Raw genomic sequence first — 16,954 nt, forward strand, 5'->3', positions numbered from 1 at the left:
TGACAACAGAATTCTGACTTAATAACGTATAAAATATCAAACACAAAGAGCTTTGTTGCAAATTTTTGTTTTTCTTCCTCCTCACCTTCCTGCATTTTCCTTTTCATTCTTCTCTTATTTCTCTTTATTTACATTCATATAAATACTTTATGTAGATATGATGATGAGTTAAGATCTTAGCTTTGGAAGATGCATTTTTAAGTTTCCAAATGACATTTGCAGTCTTTTGTCATGGTAACCCTGCCTTCACAGAAGCTCCTATTCACCAAGTTGTTAACTCCCACACATTGTCTTCACTTGCAGTCCGTTGTGGTGCCTGGTGATTGAGAGTAGACACAGTATTTGTTTCACTCCAGTAGTCAAGTCATAATTACAAAGTCATATTCAAGAACCTCAGTGTCTGAAATATGGACATTCTCAGTCAAAATGATGAAGTACTTGACTCTATCCTCATTTAATTGCCACTTGTATTTCCAGTATTTCTGACAACATGAAGGCAGCGTCAGTGACAACACTGGACACTCTAGCCCCTTTTACACTGCCTGTTGAAGGCGGGAACATTTCACTGTAATGCCACCTCGCCATTCTGTATAAAAAGTACGAGGGAGTTGTCTCACTTTTGAGGTGCCACGGGAAGTATTAACAGCTATGTCTTTATAAGTAGGACAGCCAGCAGGACGGGACCATGGACAGAACAGGTGTGACGTCTTGATGTTCTGTGTGTGACCCACCATGGGACATTTAAAAAGCAGCCAGCAGCACTTAGCAGCTAACTTAAAGAAGACCAGCGGCCTTAAATGTCTGCAAATTTGGAAAACAATGAGTTTTCTACCCTCAAAGCAGAGGACAAGATCAGCAGTCATGTGACAGAGACGGTGAATGATCATTATTGCCGTGTTATGCTGACATGTTTTATATCACACGAGAGGCTGATGTTGTGTAAACATCACGTCATGCCTTTTCTGGTTCCAAAATGTTGGATGCTTTTTAAAATCACACACTGGAGCAGCAAGATGCCACCGTTGTTTGGTTCTGTGTAAAAATGCAAAGATGGCATAAAGTAGGGACTTAGTAGCGCCCTTATAACGCGGTCTCAGTGTAGAAAGGGCTGCTGTTCCATACTGAGAAATGCACCCATGACACCCACTATCTCTTTGACTCTTTGTCCCGCCAGTCTCCTCTCCACCCGATCCCCGGCTCCCCCACTAGTCCTCAGTCAGCGTTGGGTGGCAGTAACTCCACACTTTCAGGCAGCGCCAGCAGCGGCGTTTCTTCTCTGAGTGAGAGCAACTTCGGAGGTCAGTATCCAGACCCTGGCCCCATCAGGAACGACGCCTTGGAGCCTCTCCCCAGCCATCTGTGGTCTCCGCCTGACGAGTACCTGGCCTCTCCCTACCTGCACATCCACTACGGCGGACCTGAGATCGACTCTGTGGACCCGGTCCGCCCCTTCCATTACCGCAGCCCCGCCTCACACCCGCACAACCACCCACATCCTCACGCCCATGCCCACCCTGGGATGGACAGCCACTCCCACGGGCCGCCGCCTCACCACCACGCTCCCACTCATGGCCCTCACCACATCCCGTATCGCCGGCCTCAGCCTCCAGCCGTGCCGCCTAAACCCTACCTGAGAGAGGGCTGCATCCCCGAGGAGGAGCTGCAGCCTCAGCCCATCCCGCTGCCCCGCAGGATCTTCCACTCCCCTCACGGCCACCGGGAGGATCAGGGGAAACACCCCTGGGAGCAGTGCATCAGCGAGGAGCACGAGGAGACCCAGTGATGAGGAGGCTCCAGCTAAATTTCAGTTAGAGCTTTTTTCTCCTTTTGTTCTTCCCTTCATTTGTACTGAGTTAAAGGAGCACTAACAGGAAGAGTCTTGTGGCGTGTGTACTGTCGACCCTCCTCGCTCTGTGTTTTAATATCAGTGCACATGAAGGAAAGAAACGAGGGAGTGAACCTCGATGAATCCACATCACGAGGCACAACTGCCGTCACTGCTCCGTGTGGCCTCCTAGATATAATTAAAAGAAATTTATCTGTTGAACAGTACGACAGACTAACTTTGTTCTGAAATTGATATTGATTGTACACAATTGTACAACTCGTCTGTGAGCATGTTTTTTCATTTGATGAATAATACAACAACAGTTTTGTGAAATATGACAACCGTGATCATCACCAACATGATCCCAGGTGCAGTTTAAGCTCTGAACTCCCTTAATTTTGCTTTTCATGGCATTTTCACAACACGAGACAACGATCGAAAGTTATTACTCACAGTAAAGTGACTTCTCTGCTTTAAATGCTTCATATATATGAATTCTTATTTTGATAAATAAATACATAATACAAAATACATTATAGTGTTTTCAAAGGCTTATGTCCATTATGTTTTTCAAAACACTGTTAAGTGCTCCTTAATAGTGAATCATATCAAATGGCGCACTCTGATAGGTGTTGCTGTCATGGATCGCAGGTCTCTGAGGTTGGACTTGCAGCTCTCCTCTTGGACCGGCATCTCAAGGGACATGAACTTCAGTGGATTTCCCGTCCGTACCGCTGCGTATGGAAACCTACGTGAATGTATTCAGATGAGATGTTCTATTTGTATTGCACAAGCTGCAATGCTGGTTTTTGTTCAAGTGCTTTAAGTTCAGTCTCTGTTGAAGAAGTCTATTTGTCTCTTTTGTGTGACAAAGATATCTCGAGAGGACGGAGAGGGGACACTGAGGACACTGACAGACGGGTCCCCACACCTGTCATGTTTAATGTTCCCGGTGAATGAAGACAGGATGGGACGAGAACTCTCTCCACACCTCAAACCACCTGCTGGACTCTGAACACCATCCTCTCTCTCTCTCTCTTTCTCCCTCCATCTTTTTCCTTCTCTGTATGGTTGTCAGACCACGTTAAGCAGTGAGGGCTGAACCTGGACAGCTGCGGTGGCATTGCGTTGCGTCTGATGACACTGTCTAGACCCCCACCCACTGAGTGGCCAGTCGAGGAGCCCACTCGGACAGCGTTGGAATCGCCTACCTGCCTTAAGTGCACTCAAATGCAGTTTGACCTCTCATCCGGACCGTGAGAAGCTCATTTAGCGACAGCCGCTCTCCTTTTCATTCTGTTCACTATACGCTCCCTGAAGGAAAGAAAAAAACAAAAACAAAAAAAGATATCTACCTAGTGATGTTTTGTATGGTTTCGTCCCGCTTTGGTTTCAGGTTGTTGTTTGGTTTGTAGCGCTAATATTTCTTATTCTGCCTGCGGCTCTTCCTCGATCACCTTCAGCTGTGCGAAAACTAACGAGTGTTTCAGAAGGACGCTGACTGAGAGAGAGAGGGGGGTTTACTTTTTGTTGGGCAGGGGAACAGCGCTGTTTATCGCGATGAAGTGAGTTGGAAGGATATAGCTAATATTTTAACAATAACTTGTTTTCCTGGTTGTTTTATTTATTTATTTTATTTTTTTGCAGGTGGATGCTTTGTGTTACTGTACATCAAGTTGTCAGCTGACTAGACAACATCTATTTTTGTATGTGAGATCATCAGTTGTGTGAACATATTTCAGAAACCGTACCGAGACAGAAGGCCCAGGTACCGCATCAGCTGCTGTACTGTGTATGGAGACGAGCCTGAGGTTATACAATATGTGAGTATCTCCTGTGAGCCTGGTGGCGCTGAGGATGACTGACGTGATACTCAAAATATGGGTACAATAGAATTTTTCAATGTAAATTCTGTTATTGTACATACAGCAGTATTGTGAAATATTTTTGAGAATTATTGCAGACGCCCCAAAAAGGTTTATCGTTGTTTTGTGTATATACATGTACTCCAGAGATCAATGTAATTGATAAATATCTATAATCAGTGTTTGAAAAAGGACAAATCCATTAGACTGTGGCTGTCTCCACCGTTCTTGACTTTGAGTCTTCTCATATAAATACTTTATACACTTTTCAATGTGCTTTCCTGTACATATGGTGTTAGCATGATCAAACAGTGTTTGGTTGTAAAAGTGGTTTTCCTACTCCCATAACTGCTGTGGTATGGAATTCATTAACGATGCCAAACATTAAAGACAATCTTTTATCAGCTCTAACTCTTCCTCTCTCGCTTTGCTGTGCTGTGATTGGTGGAGCAGTATGTCGAGTGGACAGGAGAGGGCGCTGTGTGTCATGAAAACACAAGCAGACACCAAAATGGTGTTTTTGATGCTTGTACTGATTTGTGAGTGTATGTGTGTGCTTCCAGTGATGGAGGGACTTGCTATAGTTTATATAATGATAAATATCAATCCAATTAAGTCTGAAAGAGATTATTTGAAGACATGAGCCTACAGAGAATTATCACCTGAATCTGCAGTTCCCTCAGATTTATTGAGCTGTGGAGTGAGTTTTAGCTCATTGTTAATCAGTCCAGCCACAACTTCATTGTATTAGTTCATTCTAACTGCTCTCACTGTTTTCCTTCTGCAGCAGGTAGCTGTTTTTCTTTAAAAAAAAAAAAAAAATTAAATCTAAAAACACACTCCTCAGTACCTGCTCAGCACCAAACAGCAGACAGAAACAGCTGGCAACCAGCTGGTGATCATTGTGAAGCATTTGCAGTTAAACAGTCAGATAGAGACCAAAACAGAGCTAAAGGAGTCTGCATGTTGGACTTACATTCACCTGGTGACCAGAAACATGACAACCTATAATATGATAATATAAATATAAATGCTTATGTGTTTATGCACCAATATTTTTATGGATGCATTAAAGGGTAAACTTGGAATTTTAAACCTGGACCCTATTTTCAGATGTTTTTGTGTCTAAGCGGCTGTTGGGAAAAACAGAAATTGGTCCAATATTAAACAAGATGTAACCATTCGGGGCATGTTTGCACTGTCAGCTTACGTCCACTAAAAGAGCTTTTTTTTTGACAGGCTCAGATTATTATTCTTTGTGTCAGACAAGTTTAGAAAAAGGATCCATACAGAGATAAAGCTTTTGTTTAAGAGTAAAATCCTTTTTGTTTAACATGAAACATCCCTGAAATTGGTATAGGCAAACCCATGAGACACCATTTAAATAATCTTTTTTTTTTTCATCATAAAACACACTTTATTCAAAGTCAGTTGAAACAAATTTGACTCATAAAAACTGTGATCTGTGAACTTTGATCACATTCCCGCGGTTTCAACGATCACCAACCCTGAAATAAATGTTTAATTGACCCAGTTGGCTGTTATTGTGCGTTCTCTATACATGCTCAGATTACTCTTTATTTAAATAAGAAAATAATGTGATTTTGGCCAGTTTCTGGTAAATCAAATAAGATTGTGCTCTTGAACAAAAAGGTCTATCTCTGTAGGGTCATTTCCATTATAATCTGAGCCTGTCAGTGGACAAAAAGAACAAGCACATAGTGGACTTAGGCCTACAATGACAGTGAAAAAATGCCCAGAGTGGTTACATTGCTGTTTTGCTACTGCCGGCTGCCTCACTCTCACTCAATAGTGTAGTGGAGTAAAAAGTACAATATTTCCCTCTTTTTCCTCTCTCTCTAAAGTACAAGTACCTCTAGTATGCTTGTCTAAATGCACTGAGATGCATTTCTCTACTAGTGTACTTGAAGTGTGTGTGTGTGTGTGTGTGTGTGTGTGTGTGTGTGTAGGTAACTGCTTGTCACACAACCCTTGGGTCCAAACCAGAAAAAAGAAGAAAAGACAAACTCTTCAGTTGCAGTGACAGCTAAGGTCCCTGCTCTCACCAGCTCAAGCTTCACACTGTCACTAACGTCTTACTTTGATATTCAAATGCAGCGTGTCTTTCTCTTTGATATATATATATATATATATATATATATATATATATATATATATATGTAAGTATATAACAATACAAGAGTTAAAGAGAAGTTTTACCCGTCCATAGAAAGAAAAAATAACTTGGTGGTCTGTGTTATACATAAATGTCAGCTTGTATGAGCGAGTCCTTCTTCAGATAACACGAACACAGATTTGCTTCGAGGATATCTCTCACAGTAATGAGTAGTGATGTGTGGCCTACAGGTGGCACAAGTGACCCATTAAGAGTTCTTGTAGGATTGTTAGAAATAATCTAATCTAGATTGATAGACAGATAGATAGATAAGGATAGAAAAGGCCTTTCATGCCAAAAGATCAGAAGAGAAAATCAAAAATTTCAAGGCTCCTTTGTGTCGTTTTTTAGCCTTGGCGCTTGCTGGACTTCAGCTGAATAACACTGAAGTTGTGTGCGTGGGCTGTGTGTCTGTTTGCCTCTGAAACGTCTTTGGTAACAATGAGGACTGTGCACTCTTCGTGTCTTGCATATCCATGATGCAGTCACAGAAAAAAAAAGGAGAAGAGTTAGGATGAAAGGATCCTAGCTGCCTCTCTGGAGAATGGTGATGCTGTGGTGCATGCTGATGCAGATACTGACTTCTTTTTTTACAGCGTCACTGTAGCTCATTTTTTTTCACTTCACAAACTCCTCTGTCTTAAAGTGTCACTGTTTTCCGTCTTAAGGGACTTACAGTGAGTGAATTCAGTAATGTGCTCACCATACTGGGTCTGTTTTTGTTTGTGCACACTCACATGCATGTCAGCGTGATGCTTGGCATGCAGGCAGAGCTCTCCCCCTCTTCAGGGGTTGCACTGTCTCATTCTGCAGTTATTGTTTGGGGCACAAGAGCACAATGATGTGAAAAGCATCTCTCATAAATTCTGGCAGCTGGAATGACAAGCTGCCATCCAGCTGTCTGTTTGGAGGAAAACAAAAATAACCTGGATCTGGCATTTCATCTCTTTGTGTTTCATCCTGAATGTGTGTTCTTGAGCTGCTACATTAATTTGACACAGATTTGGTTCAAGTGGTGGGTCTACTGTGAGGAAATGAGCAGCCTTTTTGTTCTCCAGTACAATCTCAATAAAGAAAGAGACATCAGGAAACAAAGACTTTTAATAAATGAAACAATACTAATAAATAAAGATTAAACAAGTTGCACATTCAAAATAAAATCCAACAAAACATAACACTGAACAGTAAAGTACAGTACGATAGCACAGATTATTTAAAAAAAGAAAAAGAAAAAACAAAATCCCACCCCGGAGACATTTACAAATTTTCTTAAAAACTTCAAGAGGCAAACATAGACGTTGTATAAAAGCATCGTACAGTAGAGCATTTGTCATCTGAGTATAATTTACAAATTTCTTGAAGGATAAATACTTGCAGCTGATCCCTAACATGAGAAACACGTGTGATTTAAACAGGTGTTTCTCAGGTGAGGTTCCCGCCCTGTTTGTAGTGATCAATAACAGTGATGAGGTGACGATGAAAGCAGTCCATCAATTCATGGGGAAACTCACAAATTATCTATAACCGTAAATAACTTTTAATAGCTTTATCCACATCTCCATTGGTCTCTTCTCTGTTGGTGCATCATAGAATAAAAGTCAAGTGCATCTCTGCCAGCGGATATGGCTACATCAGGCGTTTCGTGGAGGAACACTGCAGCTGTCCTTCATCTACATCAGTACGGAGCAAACTTCTGTCTCTCTGGCTTTTTGATGCAGTTGGCTGAGGAGATTTTGGCGGTGTAGGCGGCCAGAGTGGTGTGGGAGGGTGCTGCAGTGACGGCCACGGTGGGGCCGGGGCTGGACAGAGTCAGAAAGGGGACAGACTTCACCCCCAGCAGGCCGGAGAGGGGCATGGCGCTGTACGGGGTGCCCAGCATATGAGCCGGGGTCAGGGCGCCCATGGTGGCCAGGGTGGGTGCGGGGGAGGCAGCTGGGGAGGCCGGCTGGGTGAAGGCCATGTTGAGGTCGACCGGAGCTGCCATGGTGGCTGCCTGGGCCGTGGATTTGGCTGTCTCTAAACTGTGAGGGAAGAGACAGGAGGAGGAAGGAGAGGGAGACATAAGAAAGGACAGAGAATGGAGATTAGAGGATTATATTGTTGCAGCAACACTGGGTGAAGAGGCTGGATGTTTTTAACCCTTTGAAACCTAAAGAAAATGGCATGATTTCTTTAAAAAACATGGGGAGAAGACAATGAGCAATGAAACAAGAAATGACCCAAAATTTATCAAGAAATTAGTAAAAAAAAATACAGGAAAATTAGTAAAAGCAGAAAGTCTGACAAAATAAACACAGCAAACAAAAAAGACTGGAAAAGTGCTTAAAATATAATAATTCTATAACATAATTTTAAATGCTTTATTATATATATATATATATATATATATATATATATATATATATATATATATATATATATATATATATATATATATATATGCTCTTTTTGTTCTTGAAATGAATCAGGCCAATTTGCTTTGGTTTTAAAGGGTTGAGGGGATATTAATGCATCAATATATGATTCAATAATATAACATTCACTATTCTGAAATGTGTCATTCTGCATTAGTAATACTTTTACGTCAGTAAAATTTTGAATGCTGGACTTCTATTTGCAACAGAGTATTTCTACACTGTGGTATTGCTACCTTTACTGATGTATAAGATCTGAGTACTTCCTCCACCATTTCTGTCGTTACTGTAACAAAGTCGTTTTTTGATTACTTGTTCTGTTTTCAGCTGTTCGTTAATTTATATACTTGAATTAATCACTGGTTTACGTCTCCACCCCGCCGGCACGTTGAGTGACCTAAATCAAACGCACCCACCATGTCACTTGCACAGGTGCATTGTGGATCTTGCTACATGCTAAATGCGAAAGTGATCGTGCTTTCATCCAGGTGACTTCTGCTGTTCACTATGAGGACTTTGTGCATGTTTAAAACCTTTAAGGAGCAGTGGGACAGAGACGCTGGGTGAACTGGTTTCTGCTTTGAGATTGACGAGTTGAATTTGGAGCGGATTTAGCAGCACAAGACGCCTTTAGACAGGTGAGTCCAACAAACTCACTGTGATGCTCGTTTTTCTGTGCATGCGCAGTGCAGATTGTGCAAAAACTTTGCAGCTCTCATTTTTCATTAATGTGTGTGTGTGTGTGTGTGGCTGCAGCTGCTGTGTTATTGTTTACAGATCTCTGTGCTGTCTGCTTTGGTGATGTTTTGCGCTGCTGTTGATTCTTTATTAGGTGTCAGATTATTGAATTTATGAGGCTAATTGCACCCGCTGTGGTGTCTGAAGCTGTTTTGGATCTACTGTGGCATTTCTGTTTAAATGTCTGAATTGTGTCCTCTTCTCCGGTTGTATATTTAGTAATGAGCTGTGGGCTTGATGGTGGTGTGGTGTATGTAAGTTTACATGTTTATGCACTTTTATGTAGGCTGATTATAGATAGTTGGTGCAGAGCCTGGCCAACTCTGGAAAGTCTGTCCCTAACTTACTGAGTGAGTGATGAGGTTACCGAATTTGTCATTTGAGTGTTGGAGTTTCTCCATTAATCTTTGCTTTTTAAAAATAATGCGGCCCTGCAGTGTAAAGTTTTGCTGTTCTAACAGGCCTTTTATTGTGAAACATTTGCAGAAAGGTTGTTGTTTTCATCTCGTGTTGCTGTACAGTTCTACAAAATACTTCTTGGCTGAGACATAAACACACATCCACAGTGACTGAAATATAACAATAACACTTTAGTGATGGAAATTTTATTTTTCACCGGGCCTGTTTTTGGGACCAGCCTTTATTTGTTAATGGCGACCACCAGGCTTTTATTTGAGAAAAAACAGTAATTCATTATTACCTTGATAGACAGAGAGGGGACATTTATCGGAAGAGAGTAAATTGCAGATGAACATTTAATGTAATTTACCTTTTAGACACTACCACTTACTATCTCTGTATAATTTTGGCCACAATTTAGCACACTGACCACAATCCAGCCAGCCTTATACGACAGTAGGACTGAGTTTGGATTCATTATCCTTCCTCCACCCTGCCTCTCTTGCAGTTACTTGTAATGCTTGTCCATGTTAGTGGAACTACTTTTTTACAAGTACATTTTTGTGCAATTTTACTTGTACATGAGTAAAATATTTTACATTCATCCCTGCAAGTAAGTATTTATTAGAGTTTTAGAAAAGTTTCTTTTTAGGGATGTATTATAATATCGGCATGTTATCAGTATCAGTAGATATTGGCTTTAAGATGAAAAATCGCAGTCGGCCAACATGCTGATTTCTGCCAATATCAAATTTTTTCATTGACAATGTGAATTTGTACAAAACATAACACTAAATACTGTATTTGCTTATTTTGTGCATTGCATGCAATGCTGCATCGTCTTCTCTGCATTCTGTCACCTTAATCAAATGTGCAACCCCCTATGTAGGAGGTTCAATGCTTCAGTACTTTCCACATATTTATTTTGAATAAATTCAACAAAACAAGGACTTAAAGAAAAAAGGTGAATTAAATATGTATATATTATATCTATTTGTTCACAGAGCAGTAGAGTCTGAGGCACTAAAGCGATCTCAACAAAACACAAGAGTTGATGCGGGAACGTTCTTTTGTTTCTGCTTTTTGGTTAATGGGAAGTATTAAAAGGCTGTTGTATAAGCCGTTGCCTCAGTCTTCCCAGCTGCGTTTATTAGGAGTCAGGTTTCTCCTACACACGGTTTCTCTATGCAAGATTTATTGTTGGAAGAGTCAGACCAAACCTGATTTTTATGAATAATTAAAATGAATAAAAGATATTCTCTCTTTTGAATCTCTAACAGCAAAGACAGATAATTACCAGTTTGGTCTCATTTTGATTTACACAAAGAAAAAGATATAATTTTTTTGTGTCTTATTTGTACTTTGCCTCATTTTCTTTTAAGTTTGAGACATTTTTTTTGGTATTAACTACTTTTATGTACCCAGATGTGTTGTGACCTGTTCCTCAGGGATTTACTGAGACTTTTGTTGCATTATCATCTTTAAATTCTGGAAAAGTTATAATTAAGAAAAACATACCAGAGCTACACTATGAATACTGAATTCCAACAAGACTCTGTTTCCATGTCGTACAATACCACCAGGCTTTTACTCATTCCCTCGAGGCCAATTACCAGCAGCACAAGGACATACCTCATTATCACATATCACTCTATAGCGTGACCTTTGACCCTTTTAGACCGATGCATTTCTCTGCGGCCTGCACTTGCAGTGACTCATTAGATGGCTGTACGGCGGGTCTTACCAGGAGGTAATGAGGTACTGGGCCAAGTTGATGCTGACCGGTGTTCCTGTGATAGTGACATGACGGTCGCTCGTGCCGTCCAGCTGGCTACCGATCTTGATCTGAGCTCCTGACACCTGCCTGATCTCGTTGATCTTAGTGCCCTGACGGCCGATGATCGAGCCGATCAGCTGCAGGAGGACAGAGGCAGAGACAGGTCAGTCATTTTTAAAAGCAGACAAGGAAAGGGTTCAAGGTCAGTGCACTTTTCGGTCTTTGGATTTTCCTTTCAGAAATGAAAAAAACAAATTGTTGATTTTTATTTTAAAATCCAAAACTGGAAAATGAAAACCACATCATTGCTAGTTTTGGGGATTAGAAATGGAATATACAGAATAGAAATGCCACATATGTTATTTCTCCTAACAAAAACAAACAAACAGAAGAAATAAGAAAACAAGGACAAAAGGTAATTTCTTAAAATTTTCTGAAACATAAGGTGTCTTGGGTAGAAAAAAAAAAGGAAATAAATAAATACAACTTTCTGACATGAAAACAAATGCACAGAGATTTCTGTAGATGGTAGACCTTTTTTTTTTTTACAAGTCTAACATCAAGTCAGACTCTCCAAAGCCATGACAGGGCTAGTTATAAACGATTATAACAATAAGGTCAGTTTTCACTCTTCATTTCTCTTGCTAACAGTATTGGTGCCTATGCATTGCACATTACATCCCTGATTATGCTGAAAAGGCCCAAAGCAAAAGCACTGGAAAAACTGGGCTGTCTTAATGCAGTCCACTCTGAATATTGCAATTACATTGTCTTCAGTGGATTGGTCATCCATCATGCATGTCAAAAGCACTTTTTTTTCCCCCCGGAGCCTCCCTTAATTGCTACTGCGTGTGCACCGGTAAAAGAGACGAGAGAAGGCACATTTGCCTCTCATTAATCTGAGTGGCTAAAAGGTTATTGATTCCTCAGAGTGGTGATGACTTCCCAAACAAATCACTTCCCAAACACATGCCAGCTAGATGCATCTCCACACTAATGGAAAACATAATGGGAAAATAACTCAAATATATAACATACAGTCCCGTCGGCTCGAGCGTCCTCTCTGCTGAGAGCAGATTAGACAATGACACCAGTTTTATTGCATTCCAAAATACATTATCACTTTTGTTCTGCTTTCATTACCCAACCTGGACCCCCGCCTATTAGCGACAATAGATATTTAACAGAGCCAAAGCTCGGGGGCTGCCTATCAGCTCAAGTGCAGGGTGTCAGGGCTCAGTGACAGGGTTATGCTGCCAGATATATAGTGAGTGGGACGGACAGTGATGAAGTACTTGTAGTATGCGTGTGTGTGCTGGCAGCTTAACAGCGGCTGGCGCATACAGTAGGTGGAAATACACGACACACACATTCGTCCCTGCATTTCACATTCCTTTCCTGAGAAGTAAGCAGCCTGTTCCACAATGTCTGATCTGTCACACAGCGACCTGGTTGGTCCGCCCGGCTATTATTGGCTCCACAGTTTATTCAGTGTGAGCGGCCGGCCTAAAGAGCAACTCCAGAGACAATAGCCACTACAGACAGTCCTCAAATCACAGATAACATGTCTCCCCCCACTGAGACCAAGAATCTCCACAGGACTCTGGCCTTTTACACCAGCTGTCAATAGACACCAGCTGTCATCAGCTCACCCACTTTGGCGTGCATGACCTCAGACAGCAGCGTTCCTATATGAACAACCTTAAAAAAAAATGCAACCAGAGCTAAATAAACGACACCGCAGGTATGCTTGCTGTGGTGATTATTTTCCCTGAGCATTCAGATATCATTAATGCTGCACTACACTCTGGTCTTCATCTATAAGTGGCCTACATATTGTTGAGTTCCTGCTGAGGCAGTCATTTGAAAGGACACAGGAAGAGGGATGGGATGGTGAGGGTGCAGCCATTTTTCTTCCGGCTAAATCTTCCTCGCGCAGAAGTGCAGTACATACTGCTGACTGTGTGTAAGCAGTTTCTCAATGCATCTGTGTGTGTGTGTGTGTGTGTGTGTGTGTGTGTGTGTGTAGAAGTCTCCTTCAGTGTGTGAGCATAGAGCGGGATTGTGTGGCGGGCCTGAGGGGGGACGGAGGGCTGAGGAGGCTCAGTCATGGCTATAAGTCCTCTCTTCTGGAACAATGGCTGGAGCTTACAGCTGTCCCTGTCACGTATAGCGCTGGACTCATTCCTCTGATGCATTGTGCCACTCGCCGTGTGGGGGTTTGCTTGGTTAAAAGAGCCTTTAGGCATTTTAGAAATGTTGTTGAAGGGATGTGGCCGTACAGAGAAACCTAATCAATCCAAACCTTGTTTTTCCTCCTCTCTCTCTTGTAAAAGTGAGAGGGCAAATTCATTTTTTTTCTGATTTCCTTTTCGTTGCTGATTGAAAAAGTATTTTGATAAATTTAGTTTGAAGGATAAGATAATATTTACAAGAGACACATGTGCATAACTAATTTTGAATGTAAATAGTTCTGTTTGGCACCAGCATTGATGCCTGTAAAATACAGGCAAAGGGGAAGGAACCTCATACATTTTCATCTGGAAATGTTTCCAAAACAAGTCTAGTTTTTCATAATTTAAATATTTATTTTCTCTTCATTTTGTATCTAACTGGTCAAAGTGTTACTTTGAAACAGTAAAAGTAAAGTTAATATGACAAAGATTGCTGTCTTAATGAGGAATATAATGGAAATTGACTTGAACCTGGATGTTTTCTTTTGTTTATTTATTCTTTTTAGTTTTTTTCTCAGCTTGTTTTTCTTTCCATTAAAGACTTGATTTGTTGTGATATATAATTGCATATACGGAATGAATAATAAAGTATTTGTAATTGTATTTCGTAAATCCTTTTGCTGCCAATAAAAATCATAATTCTACAAAATAAGATATATAGAGCCAATAATCAATATATTTGTATTGTTGTATTGGTAACAAATCTCATGAAAAGACCAAAGAAAATATAGAAAATATCCTGTGAAGACACCAGTGAGCTTCAGTGTTGGGCTGGCTGACATGTTCCTTCACTGCAGTTTATTTTGAGTCAAACCCACGTACACCATCCTGCAGCTGTAAATAATCACAGGCGAGTTTAAACCTGCAGTTGAGAAATAGTCCCCTGCATATGCACTTTTTACACCTGTTTGTGAAATGTTTGCAACAGTACGTGGCTGTTTTAGGAGCGACCTAAGCTTATTTTAAATAGCTTTGTGACTGGACTTCAAAGATTTACGTCCTCAAAACAAATTAATGCGCTTCAGGAAGTCATTGTGAAATTGACAAAGTATTTATCAAAGGTGTGTGTGTGAGTTTTATTAAAAAAGGGGTAATTAAAAAAAATTCAGTCATGCATACTTCCTAAAATAATTGCACTATATAATGAGTTAAATAAAAATGCAAATATAAGTTTAACAGCACACATTTAATATTAAATGTTCCTATTTTCAGTGCAATCATTAATTGCCATAAAATTTGAGCTGCTGCAGCAAACGCAGTGCATGGATGTATAAAAAGAAGTGGATACAGGGTTGGAGGTAGAGTCCGATTCATTCCTGTGAATGTTGATCAGTGGCATGAAGCCAGAATTGACTTTGTGGGTTAAAAATGTAGTGCAAGTGCACTACAGACTAATTTGAATGGCGGTAAAATTATTTCACTCCTCTGGACTTTGCAGATGTTTTCAGACTGAGTGGATCAAATTGAGATAGTAAAACGAGCCACTTTGCAGGGTCTGTGAAGCTCAAAAAAAGTATCCACTGATTTAAGACGTCTCTTTGGGTCACATGGTATCACGTGATGAACCCGGAAGTTGCAATTCCACAGTTCAGGCACTATGTTGAGTTGGCTGGCGCCTGGCGCTGTTCACGTTGATGTTTGTTCATTGTGTGTTTCTACCTGAAATGTTTGGCGCTGGTCCAGGGGCACTTGGCTGAAAAATATTTCAAAGGAGCTACATTTTTGCTAAAAGTTTGACAACCACATACTAACACATTTAGTATTTTTGGTCTTTTTATAGGATTTGTTGACAGTGAGAAAAATACAGAAAAAAATGTCAACCACATCCTAATTTTTTGAACACTTTATTCTTTTAGTCATTGTGGTTCTGTTCATTTACTGTATAAAACCTGCAAATTAAATCATAAATCAAAAATGACTTCATTATTAATTTGACTCTAAAAGATAGTTTTCTGTCATTTTTCGAAATTAAATCCAATAGAAGGCAAATAACTACAATAAGCAGCCAGATGCTCTCTGTCCAAACCAAATACTCAGTGATCATCTGAAGGGAAACACAGTCTGATTTTATTCTGAAGTGAATCTGTGCATTGTGATTTCTCCTCTCAGATTGGAGAGACGTTTCATCAAACCCTGGCGGAGGCTAAGTGAAGAGGGAAAGGATCTTTGTCTGTTTTCTTATTGGCTGTTTTGACAGCAGACAGCCTCTAAGTAGGTCAGGGAACATGAGAGGATTTACTGCGCACTCATGGGAGTCACTCTAAGACACTGCAACTGCAGCCCAGACAATAATGCGAAAAGGATCCATATCAGCTCAGAATCCCTTTAACCTTGGGTTAGTCTGAGGTTAGAATAATGAGGATAATTAGTAAGTTGCCAACATGTCTCTTGTCTCTTTTGAAGTCACACCAGACGTCTTTGCAGTTGCAGCTACCGCATTCGAAGTCACCTGCTCCTGCGCTGTGCGCATGTGATATGATTTCCTGTTTTTTCTCGTCGTTCAGATTGGAAAAAATATGAACAACATGAAGAATAAAAAAGTTGCCTCTGCTTACATCATTGGGAATAAGCAGCTCCTGAGACGTCTGAGAGTTGGAGTCCATCCCTGATGAGAGAAAACAGGCATCGACTGAATAAAATTGACATAACAGACGTTTGAATATTCATTCAGCTCCTTTAGCAAGTGAAGTCACACAAACCGGCATTGATATGCTGGAAAAACCCTTTGAGCGGGGAACTGCTAGATATGTTAAAGCAGTTAATTTCCATTTTAATGGACTGATGTTTAACACGACACTCATTCTTTTCCTTCTCCCAGTTCTCTGACTCTGCGGAACGTATCATTTCACATAATAGTTTCTATGAGAGAGCTATAAAGCCTCGTCTCCTCCTTCCTCACTGACACAAGCACATTATCAGCACGGCTAATGACAGTGAGACTTTATTTCTCACTTCTAAAGGCAGGTGGAAAATCTGCGACAAATTAGAGATGGAGGAGCAGAGACGAAATTGTGGAAGCTGCTTATTTTACCACTTGTTTGACTGTCAGAGCGGCGCATATAATCCAGAGCAAATACTATTATTACTTCTCTGCATACCAGGTATGATAGTCGAAGCAGGCTGGGCGATTGGACTCAGGCCTTGCTGCATCGACAGCTGGTGGAGCTTGGCCATCTGTAAAACAGAGAGCAGACCTCAGTGCACTAAAGTACTCATGTTATATTAAATTATAATATTTCCACAAATGGTCCTACTTTACCTCTGAGTGTGGAATGCCATATTGGTTTTGCAAAGTGTAGGCCTGAAAGAGAGAGTCCTGCATTAGGGAAATTACAGCAGTAAAACATCAAACACAGGCAATAAATCTGCAGCCTCTTAATGGAAGTGCTTCACTATCAATACATACCTCTTTTGTTTTTTCAGGAATGAGCATTTGTAGTTTAGGTCTGAACTTAATGTACTTTCTGATTTACTCCTCGCGGTCCCTTCTTGGTCATAGTTTTTGTTTTATTTGTCCTGGCTT

At 40.7% G+C, this 16,954-nt stretch overlaps 2 protein-coding genes across 4 annotated transcripts in view; one reads left to right on the top strand and one right to left on the bottom strand.

Moving 5' to 3' along the window:
• The window catches only part of LOC121946458 (dedicator of cytokinesis protein 3-like), a 65,628-nt gene extending 61,524 nt beyond the window's left edge, over positions 1-4,104 (top strand). For all 3 annotated transcript variants that reach the window (XM_088082052.1, XM_088082053.1, XM_088082051.1), the window contains exon 54: positions 1,175-4,104. In XM_088082052.1, coding sequence (XP_087938178.1) covers positions 1,175-1,783 — 609 coding nt within the window. In that variant the 3' untranslated portion in view covers positions 1,784-4,104. The remainder of the gene's footprint in view (positions 1-1,174) is intronic.
• A 2,848-nt stretch (positions 4,105-6,952) lies between these two features.
• Positions 6,953-16,954, bottom strand: part of LOC121946798 (poly(rC)-binding protein 4-like) — a 50,229-nt gene continuing 40,227 nt past the window's right edge. The window contains exons 10-14 of the mRNA XM_042491553.2: positions 16,691-16,732; positions 16,530-16,605; positions 15,987-16,036; positions 11,165-11,334; positions 6,953-7,890 (exon numbers count right to left, since the gene is read on the bottom strand). Coding sequence (XP_042347487.1) covers positions 7,545-7,890; positions 11,165-11,334; positions 15,987-16,036; positions 16,530-16,605; positions 16,691-16,732 — 684 coding nt within the window. The 3' untranslated portion in view covers positions 6,953-7,544. The remainder of the gene's footprint in view (positions 7,891-11,164; positions 11,335-15,986; positions 16,037-16,529; positions 16,606-16,690; positions 16,733-16,954) is intronic.

This window comes from Plectropomus leopardus, chromosome 9, assembly GCF_026936395.1.
Source record: "Plectropomus leopardus strain MGB_pleo_1.0 chromosome 9, ASM2693639v1, whole genome shotgun sequence".
Taxonomy (NCBI): Eukaryota; Metazoa; Chordata; class Actinopteri; order Perciformes; family Serranidae; genus Plectropomus; species Plectropomus leopardus.